This window comes from Nyctereutes procyonoides, unplaced genomic scaffold, assembly GCF_905146905.1.
Source record: "Nyctereutes procyonoides isolate TBG_1078 unplaced genomic scaffold, NYPRO_anot_genome, whole genome shotgun sequence".
Classification (NCBI taxonomy): domain Eukaryota; kingdom Metazoa; phylum Chordata; class Mammalia; order Carnivora; family Canidae; genus Nyctereutes; species Nyctereutes procyonoides.
The window spans coordinates 20,969,770-20,990,013 of record NW_026575052.1 but is presented as its reverse complement, the minus strand read 5'-3'; the positions used below and the strand labels follow the sequence as shown (position 1 = coordinate 20,990,013).

At 41.9% G+C, this 20,244-nt stretch overlaps 1 protein-coding gene across 9 annotated transcripts in view; it reads right to left on the bottom strand.

The window, feature by feature from the left end:
- Window positions 1-13,614, bottom strand: part of CYLD (CYLD lysine 63 deubiquitinase) — a 72,681-nt gene extending 59,067 nt beyond the window's left edge. For 4 of the 9 annotated variants that reach the window (XR_008665266.1, XM_055331744.1, XM_055331748.1 and 1 more), the window contains exons 1-5: window positions 13,467-13,572; window positions 12,888-12,965; window positions 5,666-6,317; window positions 4,194-4,496; window positions 1,996-2,101 (exon numbers count right to left, since the gene is read on the bottom strand). Coding sequence is in view for 8 of the 9 variants with exons in the window: in XM_055331744.1 (XP_055187719.1) it covers window positions 1,996-2,101; window positions 4,194-4,496; window positions 5,666-6,169 (913 nt within the window). In the remaining variant the exon portion in view is untranslated. Of the gene's footprint in view, window positions 1-1,995; window positions 2,102-4,193; window positions 4,497-5,665; window positions 6,318-12,887; window positions 12,966-13,466 lie in introns of all 9 variants that reach the window. The other 5 variants (XM_055331745.1, XM_055331746.1, XM_055331747.1 and 2 more) reach the window with 5 other exon arrangements.
- Window positions 13,615-20,244: the final 6,630 nt, after the last annotated feature.

Sequence of the window (20,244 nt, the reverse complement as noted above, 5' to 3'; positions counted from 1 at the left end):
AACTCAAATGACACAACATGCACTTCACTACATGTATGTCTTTTATCTCAAAAGGAAAAATACCCTAAACTTCTCTCTAGTTAATTATATGTGTGAAGTTTTTAAGAGGAAATATACAGATGTCTGTAACTTATTCTGAAATGTATACAAAAATAAGATGGATTAGTGCATGGATAGAGGGAAGGATACATGAGAAACACAAGTAAAATAAAATGTTCACTGTAGAATCTAGGTGGTAGGTATACGAATGTTCAGTCTAAAATTCAAGAAAAGCCAAGTATGCCAGACTTTTACAAAGTGAAATCGAAATAAAGCTATTATTTGAATCCCATACCTCCAATTAAATTAACATACTCTTGCTGCAAAGCTAAAAGCTAAAGTAGAAAGCATTTCTCAACTCAGCAAAACAAGCACTTATTACTTGCCAGGCCAACAGGGAAAGGAAGGGCAAACAGTGCAGGCTAGAAGGACTCCTAAGGATCATCTAACATTAGCCCCTTCATTTTTACAAAAAAGATACCGAGGACCTGAAATGACCTGTGAGGAACTCAAAAGTGTTCTGTGTCAAATTCAGGAAGAAGAGAAAAACAAAATACTGGAAGTAGAAAAATCATTTTTGTTCAGTTATGATCCCTGCTATAGTAAAATTCAGCTTTTATGGAATTAGAAACAAAATACATCTCCATGGAAACAATATTCCCAAGCATCCTTCTGAGGCTGAGGAGTATGCTTTTCTATGCAAATCTTCACATCCAAAGAGTACACACAGGATGTGGAGTGAAGAGGTACTGAACTGAGCAGAGCTTTATAATCAGACAGGTCTGGATTTGAATTCTGGCTCTACCACTTAGTTGATCCTCGCCAATCTTAGCCCTAGCTAAACCCCTGTTTTTTTATCAGCAAAACGGGAATAATTAAGACCTTATAAATTTGTCAAGAATGTAAAGAAGTAAAAAAAAAAAAAAAAAAGAATGTAAAGAAGTACAAGTCATCTAATTCATGGATTCATACATTGGTGGCTACTGGATGTGGGCTTTCTGACATTTATTCATAGTTGCCTAATGCTCAATAAAAAGCACCACCTCTGAATGCCTGTCAGTTTCATGATTAACCTACTATCAGCTGACTAGGCTGTAACTGCAATTCTACTAAGAGCAGGGGCAAAATGCTGTTGATTTCACCATCAATAGGCATTTATCCATTCGTTGACAACAGCTATTAGGTGCTACTTGTTTGAGGTAAAAATAAAAGGTTGCTTAATGTTTTTTGGCTTTTTTTTCTTTTTTAGATTTACTTATTTATGTGAAAGTGAGAGACAGAAAGAGAGAGAGAGAGAGAGAGCGCATAAGCAGGAGGGGCAGAGGGAGAGAGAACCTCAATTAGACTCCATGCTGAGCGCACAGCCGGATATAGGGCTGTATCTCATGGCCTGAGCCGAGACCAAGAGTCAGACACTTAACCAACCACACCACCCAGGCGCCACTTAAAGAGGTTTTTTTAAGGTATAAAGGTGTAAAGTTGAATGATCTGTTTCTGACTATACAGACATGAAGCCTGATCAATTACACCATCTCAAAACTGGAAGAAATTTCATAGCGCATTCGGCAAGAATTCTCCCCAAGTAGATCAGATCATATTACATGACCAACTTCTGCTTAGAGGCTTCTAGTTTAAACCAGGTTCTCAATCATATTATCTAACCCTTCCAATGATCAGAAAGGGTTTTTATTCTCCCACTGAGGTGGGAGATGAAAATTTAGTAATATATAAATACCACTCCACGCTCCCCTACTTTCAGAAATAAAAATATTTAAGTGTTGTTTTCATTTGGGGGTAAGAAAGGATATTCTATTTAATAACAACACCAAAATATAAAAAGTCAAGTTCCAAAAAGCATCTTGAAGCTTAAATTTATATCTTCATAACAAAACACAGCTTAGAAACTCTGCCTTATATTGATATATATAAAATATATATAAACACAAGAAAACATACCTGGGATGATATCATTGATGTGCAAGAGAATTGTACTTTCAACACTTGCAAAACTACACAGCTGCACTCCATCAAATCTGCCATCCCAATTGCCAATAGGATTATCCTAGAAAGTAAGTAATAGAATAAAATTTTAAGCCCTTCTCAATAAAACATGAATATGAAGATCTATATTTTCCAGAAAAGGATCTTCCCAAAGATTTTACACTGGCCAAGTTTATTTCTCCTAAAAGAAAAAAATATATATATCAGAAATAATTACCACAGTAATAAAGTTTTTGTTTTATTTGTTTTTTGTTTTGGTAAAAATGAGATCCAAGAATAACCAAGTTATAGGAAGCCCATAGATGAGCAAGAAATTGAAAGTATTCATCATACAAACCCTAGTCTATATGGTTAACACCCATCTTCATAGGAAGACATTTAATTTTTTTATGTTCCAATGTTGCACCAAGTAGTTCAGTGCTGTTCACACAGCTAGATTAGGAGATGGGCCAGTCAGACAACTGCCCTGAGCACCACATGAACAACAATGGAAATAGATGAAAAATATTGCATTGGCCAGAACTTTCCTTTCAAAGAGCACACTAGAGGGGTTTGGAATGTACACTTGCACAGGCCAACTGAAAGATAGACAGAGGCAAGAGGAGAAGCTGATGGGGAAAAGTTCTAGGCAGCCTGCCCCAAGTAAACAAGATGATCCTGACTGCCATCTAAGGAGGGGGAAGGCCTACAGGGCTTTTACCAAGTATGAGGCCCAAATGACCTGAAGCAAGAGAAACTAACCATGACCAATAGCCTTCTTTCTCCAGCCCCTCTCCACCCACCTCACACTCTCTCCTCTAAATAAATATTAAAGGTGTGCTTTATCATTAGCTATCCCGAGGGGCCCACACATTTTATACTCTGGCTCTAACTTTTTACATGGCGAATGTTCAGCAAATGTTTGTCTAAACAGTAATGTTTGTCTAACTAATGGGTATCAAACAGAATTTCCCAGAATTTCCAAGCACAAGATAAATTTATGCTAGAACATTCTTCCCCTACCAAAAAGTATCCCTGAAGAGAGGAAAAAATAATCACTAAAAACATCGTGAGTACAAGAGCCTGTTAGTCACAATCTGTCCTAACTCATTCTAGTGTTTAATAATTCTGTACGAGTTACTTCTTTCTACCTAACAAATTCTTATCCATAGTTCCAATCTATGATAAACATCTTCTTCTCAGGCTCTTTCTTCTCCTCTTCTTAACATCCACAGGTAACATTCCACTTGCCATATTGGGATATTTCCATTATGAACAAATCTGATTGTAAGCTAACGTTAAAAATGACACAAAACAATGAACAAAAGGAAAAATACTGTAGGATTCCACTTATATGAGGTACCTAGAGAAAAGGCAAATTACAGAGACAGAAAGTGGAATACTGGCTACCAGTAGAATACTAGCTGAGAGGAGTGAGTAATGGGGAGTTAGCATTTAAAGTACACAGAATTCCAGTTTGGAGTGATGAAAAGTTCTGGAGAAAGATAGTGGTGATGGATGCACAATGTGAATGTAATTAAATGCCATGCAACTATAAATTTAAAAATGGTTAAAATGGTAAATTTTATGTTACATATATTTTACCATAATGAAAAAAAGAATTTTTGGAGTGAGTTACATCCTAAGGAGATACTTTTCCTTTAAGAAGTAATGTGTTCAAAAAAAAAAAAAAAAAAGAAGTAGAAGTAATGTGTTCTTCCTCTATGCAGGTATTTTCCATACATGATTTTTACACTATTCTTTAAAATCAGATAGGCCAATAGGATTTTGCAAAATATTATAAAAAGAGAATCACAGATTAAGGGAAAAAAACCTTTCAAATAAGACATCATGTAATACATTCGGGTGGTTTGGTTTGTTTGTTTTTTTTTTTTTTTTTTTCCTGTTTATTGGTCAGCTATCATAGAGCATATTTAAGGATTAAAACATTATTCCAGTTTATTCAAATTGGAAAAAAAGAGTAAATGTAACTCTCTAGACTCCTGTCCCATATACTGATATGTTCCTTTACCAAAGATAAATTAGAAGATGTTTTTTAAGTTATTCCAAATTAGTCCATTTTAAATATTCAAAGTGCTTAATTTGTACCTAAAATTGGTCATAAAATTAATAAGATATATCCACAAAGATAATATTCTCCAAAAGTTTCTTACCATGTCCACACCAACAAAATATCCTAAGCTTTCTTTTCCTGGCAAGACATCACAGAATATGACTGTGCCAGACTCTATAGTTTCTCCAAGCTTCAAAGAAACTCTGGAGTTTATTTCCAGAGGGGGAAGTTCCATCTGCATTGTGTCCCCTGGACCTGCATAATCACTTTCCAATCCATTGTCATCATCTTCTAGGATTTCTAGCTTGTCCAACGCAACAAATACTCCACAGTCTTCATCGCACTGAAAAAGTTGTTTCCCTTGATATATCCCATCAGTGAAACCTTGGCCGCGACCTTCTTCCTAGTTTTCAAATGAGAAGGGACAAAAATGATTGATAGATAAAGAGACGGAGAAACATGATCCATAAGAAAAAATGATCCACTCTGGGGATTTGGGGGAAATCACTGGGAAAATTCTAAATGACACACACAACAAATAGAATTATTAGCAGCTGCTGCTCAATTTCCAGTGTCTAGAAAAGAATAAAGAAGAAGCTGTACCTGATGCTGAAATATAATTAATTAATTAAATTTACATCATAATTCCACTGTGGGAGAGCATGGCTAGATTCTACACTGTGATTTGAGCAATAATTTTGTCATAAAATTTGATCACTTTAAAATAATGATCATGTTAGCTCTGCTTACTGAGTACTTACTGTATGCCAGCCACCACGCTAACTCTTCAATCAGTGTATAATAAAAATACTTCAAGCTATGTACTGGTTTCTCTATTTTACAGATGAAGAAGCAGATTTAGAGAAGTAGCTTGGTTAAGTAACTTGGCAATCCATCTAGTAAATACCATAACTGAGATTCAAATCTCCAATTGTTTTACAATCACTGCTTTAAAAACTATTAATAAGGCATGAAATTCTATATACAAGAATGTAAAAATGTAACTGACATTTAAGTTCTTGAGAATTAATATTAATTTCAGAAATGTGTCACAGAGTTCTTGGTTCTATCTTCAGGAGAAATAAATTCCAAGATGATTTTCACATATGTCATGAGGGACGACTATAAGCAAGTTGAAATTGCTGGACCTTTTTAAAAACCTTATAGCTACATTTCATTACTTAAGAGCACACACTACAAAAAAACTGAGAAACCTACATATGCTAATGACACAAGGTAATTAATAATTTTGTAGGATAATTCAATTATAATTGGTAGAGTTCATTTTTAGCACAGACACTTAAAATTTCTAAGATGTGAAAGCCTTGAATAATTACATGATGTGTATTTCCTACTATAGTAGGTCATTTTTATAAAGTTTTCAATGTATCATCTTTGCATCATCTCAATTTATCATTAGAAAGTAAATCCTAAGAATTATAAGCATCAAAATTACAGATTTCTAGAAAAACTTCTTTATTGTATTTAAGGGGGGGGGAATACATGTGTGCATACAAATATACACAGAAACACACACACAGAGAGCTCACTAAAATAGTTTATCAAACTTACCAGTAATTCTACTCCAAAGAATATTCCCGACACTGTCCTCTCTGCTAATAAGGGTCCTCTGAAGCGCACAACTCCTGGAAATTTTTCTTCCCCAGATCTCAGCTGTACTTTCACAGGGCAGCCCACATCTATCTGGAGGCCTTTACTTAGTCTGTTTTTGTTCTTAAACAGGCTGAACCTCTCTTCACAATTGGTAATTGCCAAAAGCAATTCTGTGAATTTTTCATTTATTTCTACAACATCCTTTTCATCAACAAAGAGAAGTGCATGTGGTTGCTCTAAAATTTTTAATCCAATCTGATTTTTCTTGCCTTTTGCAGAAGGAATCCTCGAGTGACCCACAGAACGATCTTGGATATACTGTCCTATACTCCCCTTTGGTACTTTAAGGAGCTTTTGTGTTTGTTTGTCTGTAACACTGCATTCTTGAAGAAGCAAATAAAAAATCCGCTCTTCCCAGTAGGGTGAAGTAACTTTTTCTTGGCTCCATAAGCCTGAACTCATTGTGACATTAACTCCAAAATATTAACTCAAAAAAAAGGAAACTACTAAGTTTGTAGTAAAACCACAAAAGATAAATTCACTGGCAGTCCCAAAGCACGTTTTTAGCAATTTGGTGTCCATGCTGTAAAAAGACAGCAAAGCAAAATGCCTAGAGGACAAGCAAAAAGAAACTTTACACTTTATTCTACGTGAGCTAAAATTAAGATTAAAGACCTCTTAAGATCTCATTCTATTAATAAAAACACACACATACGTGAAATACTTCCAAAAGTACCTAAAAAGGTTAAAAGACATACATTATTTGTATCTATCATCATTTTTGCATCTTCAATTAAGGAGATCCAATTGTAAAGTATCTTCAAACATAATACAATAATGTTTGTTTCCAAGGCAATGAAATTTACAAAATCAAATTCTAATAACAGATAACATTATATACATATTTAAATATATATGTGCGTGCGTGTGTGTGTATATATATATACACGTACATTTTTTAAACTTTAAAAAGTAGCATTTTTAATAGATCCTGCCTAACTTAAATGAATAAGTTGCTATATTTTGGCAAAACACACATAAACCAAAAAGGCTGTTACTTCTGTACACACAGTTTAAGTAAAAAGTTACCCCCACCATAATTATTATGATGAACATCTTCTATTAAAAAAATGATGAATCATATTCTGAAACTTTAAGCACAATTCATATCTGTGTTCCATATTTTGATAATGGATCATTTATTTACTCTATGATCCAGTTTCATTTTCTTCATCATGTACATTTTGTCCTTAGGCAAATGTTAATCATATTAATCAGAGCCATCATTTAATTTCTCAAAATTTCAGTCAGATAATATAAATCTGATTATAGCAAAAGTGTCTTTAAAAATCAATTTTGTATGGGGCAGTCTGGGTGGCTCAGCAGTTTAGCGCCGCCTTTGGCCCTGGGCATGATCCTGGAGACCCGGAGTCTGAGTCCCATGTCAAGCTCCCTGCATGGAGACTGCTTCTCCCTCTGCTTGTGTCTCTGCCTCTCTCTCTCTCTCTCTGTTTCTCATGAATAAATAAGTAAAATCTTTTAAAAAATATCAATTTTGTAGCCACTAAAACTTGGACTACATAACAAGGAACATAACTGTAATTCAGTAACAAAACATTTTTATACCACAATTTTAACTATGTTATACTAGAAAGGAATACAAAAAGATTATTTCTTTCTCAGTTTCAAATTTTCATTTAAAATTTTTACAATACTAATCTGTCACAATTAAAATAGCCTTCTCAACCCTACTTCAACCAATGGTTAAAAATGATACAATTTCATTAAATCAAATTAAGATTTAGTACATTATCTTAATTATTTTACTGAAAAAAAAAGTTCTTATGTATTTTCTGTCACATGAATGTGGTCACTGGGTTTCTAAATACAGTTACTTATTCCATCCTTATTTGGGGGGGGGGGTAGGCGCACAGGGAGAGGGAGAGAAAGAGATCCTCAAGCAGGCTCCATGCCCAGCACAGAGCCCAATGCAGGGCTTGATCTCACAACCCTGAGATCATGACCTGAGCTGAAATCAACAGTCAGATGCTTAACTGACTGAGCCATCCAGGTGCCCTTCCATCCTTCTTTGAGGTAGAGGTATCCATTTCCATTCTGAGTAACAGCAGCAGTGGAGAGTAGCATCATATTTATCCATTTTATTCTGGGACTTTAAAAATAAATATTCCTAATTAAAGAACCAAATTAAATTTAATAATTTAACTTAATGATTAAATAACCTGGCAAATCTATACAAGGAACGTATCATTAGATAATGAAGTACTCCAGAATTGGTCAAGTTTTTTATACAAGTCTGTCCCTCTACAACCCAGAACGAGACATGTAAGTTACCCAAGACAGGATAGAGTTTGACATCCCTTTATTTTTTTTTAATTTTTTTTTATTTATTTATGATAGTCACAGAGAGAGAGAGAGAGAGAGAGAGAGGCAGAGACATAGGCAGAGGGAGAAGCAGGCTCCATGCACCGGGAGCCTGACGTGGGATTCGATCCCGGGTTTCCAGGATTGCGCCCTGGGCCAAAGGCAGGCGCTAAACCGCTGCGCCACCCAGGGATCTGGCATCCCTTTAAACCAACATTACTGAAATATCTACACAACATTCAGTAAAGGGACAGAGTTAGTGTGAGGTGGTTCTCTCTCTCTCTCCTTTCTTTATAATGTGTTGTCTTAATTCCACTTGAGGGCACTATCTACTTCAGCAGGAATAGAATCAGTTTATATTTGCCACTTACATAAGACACCTGTGGAAACCCCTATCTTGGCATCATTATAAACAAAACCCCTCATGAAGGCTACCCAGTCACCCAAAGCCTTAATTTGGCTGTATTCCTCTAAAGTACCAAAATGAAGTATTTGTGATTTCTGAATAAACTTCTTCTCCAATGTCAAGGAAATATGCTTTTCTAGATCATCAAATTATCAATGTGAATGTAATTTTCATTACACCAAGATGTTTGTTACTGTGTTCAAAGGCTTGATGTTATGCTTGCTGAGGTCCTCTGTCTCCTTTCTATAGATTTACAGTACCTGGTTTTCCCTTGCAATCAGCCATTTTCTGTGGTTTTCTACAGTGTGCATTTGACTCATTTTATGGCCTTGTTGCTTTCCAACTTACTGTTTCTAATCAATTCTGAGAAGCCAGGGGATGAAATATGTCTTTGTGCTTAAAAAAAAAAAAAAAAAACCCTAGCAACAAGAGCTCAAAGAAGTATGTATAAATTCTGAATGGCCTTTAGGAGTAAAGCGCAGAGGCTTTACTGCATGGACACTGGGTTACTTTCAGAAGGTTGAGATAGTCAAAAAGCAAATTCTAAAAAAAGTGAGTTGCTTTGTTCTCTTTATAAATGTATTTAAATATTTTTGGTCAAAAACTGCTTTTCAAGTATGATTCTATTTAGAATTTTTAAAAATTCCTAAAAATTATACCTTCAAATATTAAAATTAAGAACATCCTTGAATCTTAATATTATATACCCACAATTCCTACTCTATTGGCTCTCTAGCTTAACAAGTCATGTAACGATCTTTTTTTATTTTTATTTTATTTTATCTATTCATGAGAAACACACACACACAGAGAGAGAGAGAGAGAGAGAGAGAGAGAGAGACACAGGCAGAGGGAGACAGCAGGCTCCATGCAGGGAACCCAATGCGGGACTCGATCCCAGGACTCCAGGATCACGCCCTGGGCCGAAGGCAGGCGCTAAACTGCTGAGCCACCGAGGGATCCCCATGTCATGATTTTTAAAAAGGCCACCATGATATATTACCAAGACAAAATTAGATTATTATATGTAATTCATTAGGATGCCATGTTTCTTATGAATTTGGTTACAGAAATGTTTTTTGCTAATCATTTAAGAGAGTGTCTACAGAAACTTTAATATGTAACTCCTATGGTTTTAAAAAAAGGGGTGGAAGGCAATTTAACAATCACTATTAAGAACCATATTTTATAGTGAACACACAGAAGCAGCTTTGCTCTAACTTGCATTAGCACAAGGGGGAATGGAATGAGTTTCAACTCAATAAAAGCAGGGGTCATGTTAGACCATGTTAGACCACTAAAACAGCCAGAACAAAAGTTTATAAAATATTTAAAAAGCATTATCCAAAAATAAAAAGGCTGTGCCTTTCCTTTTTTAGAAAGCACAGATTAAGAAAGAGTTAAGTTTGGAATTGCCATATTAAACACTGATTCTCTTGATTGCAACAGATAGTTAGAGAAAGGTGAATGGGGAACTTTATGACTCCAAAGCTATACAAGATAATAAATTCAATGATTGTGAATAACTCACATACTGCCATTACAGCAGAAACAGGTTAATAAAGAGACTTTACTCCACCATAGAAATAAATAGGATGACAACGTTCTTCTTTCACTGGAATATGAGTAACAGTTAAATTAAGTCTTAAGGACGCCAAGCAATAAAACCTAAAGACTATATGGGAAAGATTTAAATGACATTGTCAATGAGTTCTTTATCAATCAAGGTTTGTTTATTTAACATTTTTGTGCACTCAGCACGGTGTTAGATACTAAGAGGTATGACAGATTTAAGATATGATAACTGCCCTACTTTATGTTCTCTTACTACCTTTCAGGTCTAATTGGCTTAAAACTGCCTCTAATAGTATCCTTCACTTTGAGTGTAAATATATCACAAATGATTCATCTAAATGCCTTCGTACTTATCTCAGACTGGAAAATTGAGTGATTATGAATATCCTGATAATTACTCTAAGCACTGAGTGAAGATGACCAAAGAGGTGGAGTGCAATGATATATTTAACCCTAAACCATACAGAAAACCTTTCTTTTGACAACATTCGAGAAGAGGGAATGGTTCAGAGTCACAGAGATTCTGAAAATATTTCTGGTTATCTGAGCTTGTTGAGGTTCTGGATTCTGAACAAACAGGAGTTTAACTGTATTAAAATAAATTCATTAGACCAAGACAGAGGTTGAAAGACAAATATTTATCAGTGTTCTATCAATCCAATAAAAAAGATAGTCAGGAAATATGTTTTATACAGAAATATTAAAGGTCAGAATCACCACATTCTAAAAGATAATATATAGTACAGATGAACAGCATTAACTACATACAATTGACAACGGTTGTCTAGAAAATGCAATGTCTTTTCAATTCTCAAGCTATCAGGTTATACTATTCAAAGAACCTCACTACAGAAAACAAAGATCGAATTCAAGAACCTTTTTGCATCTTCTCAAATATCCCGACTTGTTCTAAAAACCACAGGAGGCTACCTAAATCAGAATAAAACTTACAATACTCAAATACTGCCCTCAATTATAAATGGCAAAGAGACAGGAAAGTCATCATGAATACAAAGAAAGAAGACATACAGGACTTTTTCCAAAAGCTTCTGGATAGTTAGAATAATCACCGTTTTAAGGAATAATCTCTGTCACTAAAAGAACAAGTTGTTATACTACTGAACAGCTACCAACAGAAAAACAGAGACTCCATGATCAGAAAAGAGTCAGTTTTATCTTTCCCCACATTCTAACTTGCAACCCAAATGCACGAGTCATCAGTCCCTAAAACAAGCGGGATTTATAAGATAAAAAAAAAAAAAGAGTCTGGCTCCTGCATATATATTCATGTATATTCATGTATATTCATGGCAGAAGAACAAGGAACAGTCTCCCTAGGGTTAAACCCGGCCCCTCCACTTCCAAACCGGGAACTCCCTAAGTCCTTCATCTTGTTATCTCCCAGGCCAAACCAGTGCCTCACACGTAATGGGCATTCAGTACGTGTGAAACGAACCAACAATTTGGTTAACCCAGGTGAGAAAAGTGAAGATCAAAATGCCATTTCCTCATCCTAGGTGTTGAAGTGATCAAAAGCATCCTCCAGGTTAAAAGAGGGGGGAAAAAAGTATACTATACTACTTCTCAGAATAAATGAAGTCACAGCTGATGTTCATCCTACTGCATTGTCACACACGTGAGAAGAAACAAATCAAAAATTCACAATCATAAAAACAAGCTGTTTTTGAGGTTCACTTGAAACTGGCTTCCTAGACCTTCACACCATGTTCGATGCCTATAAATTGTGTGTAACTGATGAGGATACCTTGACAAATTGAAGGTCAAAGTGTGGAAACCAGGAACAAAATACTAATCGTTTGATGAGCAGGATGATTTTCCTTTCTCTCTTCTTGTGATAAAGACTTCCATTAAGTCAAGCAAAAGGAAAAAAAAAAGAAAGAGAGAAAGAGAGAAAGAGAGAAAGAAAGAAAGAAAGAAAGAAAGAAAGAGAAAGAAAGAAAGAAAGAAAGAAAGAAAGAAAGAAAGAAAGAAAGAAAGAAAGAAAGAAAGAAAGAGAAGAAAGAAATCACAGTCCAGGCGTGCCAGACCACAAGAGATTACTGCTGCTGAATGTTTGTTTTATGTAATACAGCCCTGGTCTCATCAGCTCTTCGCAAAAGTTATCATCCACAGGAAGGCTTCTTCACGGGAATAACTGTAAGTAACATTTTGCAGCAGAACACTGGAGAATGTTCTGGGTGATGCCGACATTCACAGTACACGAACTTCCACAAGAATTCGCAGCAAGTCATTTTCTCCCAATACTGTTCTTGCTCAAATCCACCCACTACCCGGTGGGGGCCTGGCAGCCTAATGCTCGGGGCCATTCAGTGTACTCCGGGCGTGAGGGGGTGTGCAGAACACCAACCCTTGAATGAACACCCTCCCTCAAGGCCTGGATTTTTTTTTTTTTTTTCCCGGAGCCAATGACTGCAAAAGGAACAGTCTTATTAAGATCTCTATTAGCCCGAATTCAGAAGCGAGGCAGGGAATGCTCCTCCGCGGAGCGAAGGATACAACTTTGCAGGGAGACCCGGGAGAGGGAGAGGGAGAGGGAGAGGATGGGGGGCAGGGACGTCGGGGGCTGAACAGCCTAAAAGGCTGGGTGGCTGGAAGATGACAACCACCCTAAAACATGCAAATGCCACAGGGTGGAATAGAAAAGATGCCAAGTACATGAATAACCGGGCAGCTGACCCAGCCGAGAAACAAACCCAGGAAACACTATCTTCTCTCAAGACTCCCCAATTCCCCCCGCCCCCCGGGGCAGATCTTCAACACGATTACAAAGAAAAACAAAAGGAAGGAAAAGAATACCTTGTTTCGACAGAGCGCACCTTTCAACGAAAGAACTCCGGGTCGTAGGAAACCATCCTCACCCTGGAAAGGGGGAAACTGAAAGAAAAAGCAGAACACGCCATTAACGAGGCCAGAGCCCCGACTGCTTTTCCTGGACGGGAGCCACCATCACCCCGAGGCCGAGCGATCGAGACGGACAGCCGGGGCTCTCCAGGCCGTCGGGGGCCGTCGGGGGCCGTCGGGGGCCGTCGGGGGCCGGCCGGCGGCCCGTGCCTCAGTTTCCCCATCTGTAAAGGTGTCCCCCGCGGCTCCCACCGCAGGTCCCCTCTGTTCGGAGGTCCCGGGGCGGCGACCACGCTCCCCCGGCTCGGGAGCCCTCTCAGGAAGCCCGGGGGCGGGGAGGGGCGGGGGGGAGCCCCGGGGCGGGGGAGCCCGGGCTGACGTCAGCGGGCTCAGCACCCCGCGGGCCTGGCCGGCTCCGGGCCAGGGCGACTAACGGGCCGGCGCCGAGGGCCCGACGGCCGCGGCGGCAGCTGGAGGCGCCCCGAGGCCGGGGAGGGACGCCTGGGGGGCGCAGCCGCCCGCTCGCTCACTCACCTCGGCGGCGGGGCGTCGCCCCTTCCCGGGGTCGCCAGCCCGCGTCCCGGTCCGGCCCCAGCGCCCCACACCCACCGCCTTAATATTTACCTCCGACGCGCGGCCGCGGCGCAGCCGAACCTGCTACCTGGGCCCGCCCCCACCTGCCCCGCCTCCGAGCCGCCCCGGGGGGGGAGAGAGGGAGCGGGGGGAAGGGCGACTGCCGCGCTGGCCAATCACAGCCCGAGACCCGTCTCTGTGCGCGCTCTGATTGGGCCGCCCTCTGACAGACCTTCCTCCAATGGCTGCCGGCCCGGAGCCGGCTGAAGGGACTTTCCGCTCCGTCAAGCTCGGTCGAGCCAAAGGGAAAGCGGGGGGAGGGGGGGAGGCGGAGCGGGGGAGGTGGGCGGGGAGCTCCAGCTGATTGGACAAAAGACTGCGGGTGCCGCATTACCATTGGTCGGCACCGGAGCCGGGGCGGGGCGCTGGGCTGCTCGCCGCTGCACCTCCCAGCCCCGGCTCTGGGCTCTTGGCGTAGCTGTCAAAACTCCTGCAGGGAGTTTGGGACTGGGGTGACGCGAGCTGGGCACAGGATTTCAACATTCCACGAAAAAGCAAAGCTTTAGAATCAGACTTAAGTTTGAATCCTTTGCGCTTTCAACTGAGAGCCTCGTGACCTGAGGATCTCGCCACCACGCTAAGCCTCGATATGCTCATCTGTAAAATGGAGATAACCGTCAGCACCTGTCCTACAGAACTGTTGTGAAAGGCCGCGGGTTGAGTTCCCGACACACCGCCGGAGCTCAGTCATGCTGAATCTCTTCTCCTCCCTCAGAATCCACCCAGGGACCTCTGCTGTTTCGAAACCTCTGTTGCCACCTATCCCAGTTTGCAGGGAGGTCTCCCTAGGGTGGCGCGAGGAAGGGATTTCCACTCGCTGCCTCACTCGGCTCTGCACCCCTGGCCACCAGCCAGGACTTGGGGTGTAGTTAAGGATCTCTCAATTAGAAGGGAGGTTTCAGATTCCCAAAAGTGCTCAAAATATTTAAGGAAGTGCTTTTTATAATCAGTCCCAGAGCCTTGCAGCATAGCATGCCTTGCTGCACTGGATACTCCTGTTAATTAATTCCTTCTCCTTTGACATTTTAAATACCAATTATAGGAGAAGGTGATTAATACTGAGGATAGAAGAGGTGTGTGTGTGTGTGTGTGTGTGTGTGTGTGTGTGTGTGTGTGTGTGTTTAATCATGAGAGGGAACATTTCCCCAATGGAAAGTGACATTTCTGAAGATCTGGGCAGTTTAAACCAGTGAGCACATAAAAGAAGTCACATGAGTGATCGCTAATAGTACTAGTAAACGGGCCACCCACCTCCCTTGCCTTAAACACCCAGGATGCAGTGGACAGCTTTTGAAAACCTAATCCTCAATCTACTCTTGTCTCTCCTTAGTTCATCCTTATCCTGGGTCCCAAGCTTCCTGAACCACAATTGCAGTAGAAAGCAATAAAGAAATCAACAGGCCTGGCTCACAGTGTGGCCTTCAGTGATACTCTTCCCTCCCAGATCTAGATTCTCCAGTAAAGTCAGGAGGACTCAGAGGTCATCGTCTGGTTGTCTGGGCAAGCAATGCAGCCTGAAGACTGTTTTCGCTTGACCTATACAGTGAGGAGGAGGAGAGAGAAGTAGAAGTGCAGTGGGAGGGAAAGAGTTTGAATTGAAACCTTTGAGAAAAGGCAGGCAGTCTCCCCTTCCCCCACTCGCCACACTGCTCACCATTCCCTAGTTTATTCTCCCGGCACATTTGTCTCCTTTATATTATCTCCTGGCCCCTGTAGGCCAGTTTGCCACCACTGAACTAGGACATCTTCAAGCCTTTTCTGATGGTGGTGTTTGGTGCTGCTGAGCCCTCTGCTTCAGTGGGGCTTTTTGCTCTACCCATAGCTGTCAGAACCCTTGCTCTGTCCTCCTGCGACCCATTCCTTGAACCAGACGCTGTCAAAGCCCGACTTCATCCAAGAGATAGTCTCCCAAGCCACGTCTGATAAATAGGGCTTATCTCATTTACCATCTCCTATCAATTGGTAATGGCTGCCCAGGACTTTGTGTTGAAAACAATTCTAAAACTCTGTTCAGGCTCTCGGGGTGAAAGAGATGTCTGCCAGGGGATAAGATGGGGGAATAGTGTCATGGTGCAATTATTTGCAATTCTTGATATACCAGCCTCTCCTTTTACAGACAAGAGATTAAGGTCCAGAGAGGGAAAATAACTTGTCCCAGGTCACCTAAGAGGTGAGCTGAGACCCTGATTCTCCTGATTTCGAGTCAGGACTCTTTCCAGCTCTGTTTAAACAGATCCTCCAGCTGAAATGCCTCTCCCCTCTACCTTCCAATCCTCCCTCTGTTTCAGGCCTAAGCGAAGTCCACCTTCTTCCAAGGGTCTTTGCAGAAAGCTCCAGGCCCTGCTTGTTCACCTTTGTGTATCCACCACCTGACACAGCGTGTTCCACTCAGCCCGGCCAGGATTCACACAACTGCTGGTGGAGCTACTGAGCAGGTACCAAGAAACACAGAGTGAGAGGAGATCCCACCCTTGCCCTCTGGCAAGGAAGAGCCAACCTTAAATGACTAGCTACAAGATCACTTACTAAATTACAGAGGGTGGAGGAAGCCCCAGAAGGAGAACTGTTCTGTGCACACATAAATGGTGGCTGGGCGCTTGGGTTAGGGCGGCCTGTTTGAGGAAGTCACCTGTAAGATGAAGGAAAGATGACTAGCGGCAGAGCGGGGGAGGGAGCACTTTGGCAAAGGGAAGAAGACTATGCGTGATGTGTTGAAGAAACTGAAAGAGACAGAGCACAGTAAATGTGGGCAAAAAGAGCCCTTGAGGCAGAACCTTGGAGGCCCGGGTCAAGTTTTGGTCTTTAGCTTAAGAGCAGGATCCCAAGGAAGGATCTTAATAATTTCACTCTGATTCTAAACTGTTGTGCACATAGCTCTCAGTATACGCAGGAGGAACCCAACAAAAAGTCATTGAATTGAAAGGAGCTCCCTCCCCCAAGAGCTGGAAATCTGATCGCCTGGTAGGGACCTGTGGCTTGGACTAACACCTAGGCAGGACCCAAACAAAGCTTCTCAGCAGCACTAGTAATGGTTAGTTCTTCGGCCCCGCCCCATGCTCCCCAAATGGCTGCCACAGGCAACCTCCTACTTCCAGCCTCACCAAAATCAGTATTTTATATCCTACTGCCGATTCAACACCTCCTCCTGACACAGCCAAAAGTGAGCTCCTGACACTCCTCCACTCCTACCACAGACCTGCCTTTTCCCTCCCAGGAAATGGCAATTCCAGTAGTTCATCCAGCCTCCCATGCTTCCAGCCAACTCTCCACCCCTCCTGTGAATAGGAGCCTTTAGAATAAGCTCTAAACCATGGGGCTAATGAATAAGCTCTAAATGATGGGGTCAGCTGGACCAGGCAGCCCCAGAGGCAAGGATACTGCACAGACTCTTTCTCCATACAGCCCAGTGTGGTGTTTTAATCAACAGATGAGTGGAGAGTCCGCCATACCAGGGATATGCTTGTCTTTTGGCAGTTGGGGTATCGGGGGAGGCTCCAGGTGCTACTGAACATTCTGTCTGGGGGTTTTTACTCTGGTCACCCAAAAGCTCTTTTTGATAAGATAAAAGGAATTACTTTAATGATCTTTACCCTAATCCTGCTGAACTATAAATCCATGCTTCCCTGTTTGAGCTGTTTGCTATTATCAATGGCAAATGATTTATTTCTGTGTGATTTGAAAAACACACCCACAGAGAAAAGGGTCTAATGCTCTTCATTGGGACCTTTGTGCTGCATCTGGAATCCCACTTGGGACAGTAAATACATCAGGAATGATGCCATGTGGCAGGAGGTCTTCCTCTCTTAGGAAGGAGACACCAATAGTATTGGGGAAAAGGTGATTCATTTTTATAATCTTCCCCGAATTTTATGTTCTTCCTCCTTTAATCAGGATGATTCTCCATTTGATTAACAAATATTTGAGCATCGACTATGCATTAGGCACCACTCTAGACCCAAAGGACTCTTGTTCTCATGGCTCTTGTGCTCATGGAGCTAACTAACATTCTAGGGGAAGGAAGAAACACATGTACGTCGGGTGGTGCATACTGAGAAGACACTATGAAGCAGGGCTGGGGAGAAGAGAGTGGTTGGGGACTGCTATTTTAGGTAGATAGTTCAGGCAAGGACTCCCTTGAGCTGACACTTGAACAAAGATCTATAGTAAATGAGGAAGCTAGCCATGCCAATGTCTGGGGAGGACTGTTCCTGTAAGAGGAAATAGGCAAATACAAAGGTCTGGAAGCAGTTTGCATTATCAAGGAGCCATCAAGAAGCTGTGTGGCTGGAGCACAGGCGAGGTGGGGGGGCGGTGAGTGGCAAAGAGGAGGACAGTGAAAACACAGGGCTGGGCCAGGCCAGCAGGGGACTTTGACTTTCACCCTGAGCCAGATTGGGAAATTCTGGAGAATTTCAATCAGAGCAGTTCCTCATCTGATTTACCTTTTCACAGGCTCACGCTGTGGGGCAAGGGCAGCAGCAGTGAGGCCAGTTAAGACACTGATGGCAGTAAGCCCGGCAAGGGGTGGGGCCCTAAGGAGGCCCTTGTTTGCTGGGGGTGGGGGATGTGGAACTGAAGATGTCAAGAAAAAAGTTTTTCCAAGTTAAAAAGGGAGAGGAGGGATTTTCAGGATGAGTGATAAGGGAGGGGTGATGCTTAGGGGATTTTGGATTTCTGGACTGTTCTGGAAGTGATGATAGATGAGATGATATTTAGAGGAAGGAAAGAAGGAAGGAAGGAAGGAAGGAAGGAAGGAAGGAAGGAAGGAAGGAGGAGGGAGGAGGGAGGGAGGAGGGAGGAGGAGGGAAGGGAGGGAGGATTAAAGAAGAGAAAAAATAAAACAAGATTCCTTAGATTCTGGATTGCCATCCGCACAGCTGCAGGCTCTCCCCATGTAATTCTCCAAGGGGAACTGCCCGAGATGGCCCTGATGGTCCTCACGATCTTGCTGTTCACCTGAGAGCTGCCACCCAGGGCCGGAGCCTATGCATTCCCTCGCGCGGGCACATCAGAGGGTGTGCCCCACCGCTCTGTGCTTCACCCGCTGGGCTGCACCCATCTCCTGAGTGGGGATGGAGGCGTGAAGATGTGTTGGTGCAATAATGAAATGATGCTGTATGTAGTCTCAACTCAGCCTGCTTAGAATGTGATTCCACCTCCCACACTTCTGCAGGGTATATTCATTCCAGTATCTGGTTTTGGCGCTATGTTGGGGGGGGGGATGTGAGGGGGGAGCACTCAGATTGACATTTTTTTTCTTCTAGGATGATGGTGAATATAATTAAAGTCTGAAGCTCCTTTAAAAAATTATCTTGCTGCTGGTACCTTTTTTTTCCTCCGCACATAAGAATTATGTATTCTCAGCCACAGATCTGGAATGTGTCTGTTTCTGTTCTGGAAGTAATTTCTGAAATCTGCAAAGTGATTTCTGGAAGTCTGCTAACTTGTTTGCAAGTTACCTGCCCAGGCCTAGAATGCTTTTGGTGGATCTGTTGGACTTTGGAAATTCAAGAAGCTTCTACTCTGAGCTCTGACAGTAAGCGCATATCCAGGTCCCGGTGGCACTCTTCCCTGGGCCCTCTTGAACTCTTCTTTCTCCATAATCTCTCCCTGGGTGATAACATCCAGGCCCAATGACCCCATCCCCCTTTAGATGCTGAGGACACCCATGCTGTTAAACCTGGCAGTGACCTCTATCATGAGCTCCAGACTCACAGCATAACTTGGTGTCTTCACTGGACTTCACTTAGGTGTCCCAAACTTGACAATTGAAACAAAGTCCCTCCTGCTTCCATGCTTGTTCCCACCTGACTTCCAGGGTGGTGTCCCCAGTTACTCAAGTCAAAAATCGAGAAGCCTTGGGACACCTGGGTGGCTCAGCAGTTGAGCCTCTGGGTCCTGGGATCCAGTCCCACATCAGTCTGCCTGCAGGAATCCTGTTTCTCCCTCTGCCTATTGTCTCTGCCTCTCTCTGTGTGTCTCTCATAAATAAATCTTTTTTTTTTTTTTTAATGAGCCTTCAGTCTCCTCTCTCCCTCTTCTCTCATCCATTCCATTTGTAGACCTTTGGGAATCGATTCCTAAAATGTTTCTCTCCATCCTCTTCTCTCCACCTCTGCTGACACCACATTAAAACAGCCAATTGCCTCTTACCCACAATAGCTCCTCGGTGGTCTTTCTAGTTTTTCTGCTCATCCCACCCCTATGCCTTACAGACCCTTCTCCAACCAGAAGTTGGTCTTCTTTAAACATCATTGGTTCATGTTGTGACCCTGCTTAGAACTCTCCAATGGCCTGCCATTATTCTAAGATCTAGCCCAAACCTTGGTCACATGGTCACATGGTCAACCCAGTGCTTCATGAACTGGCCCTATTTACCTCCCCGAACCCATGTAGTGACACTCACCCCTTAGCTTGCCTTAAACATACCATATTTGTTTCCTGTAGCTGCTGTGACAAATGACCATAAACTTGGTGACATAAAATGATACAAATTTTTCTCTTACAGTCCTGGAGACCAGAATCCAAAACCAGAATCCAAAATGGGCTGGAACCAAAGAGGCAGCAAGGCTGTGCTCCCTCTGGAGGTTCTAGGGGAAAATCTGTGTCCTTGACTTCTCCAGCTTCCAGAGCTACATGTCCTGGCCCAGGGGGCCCCTTCCTCTACCTTTGAAGCCAG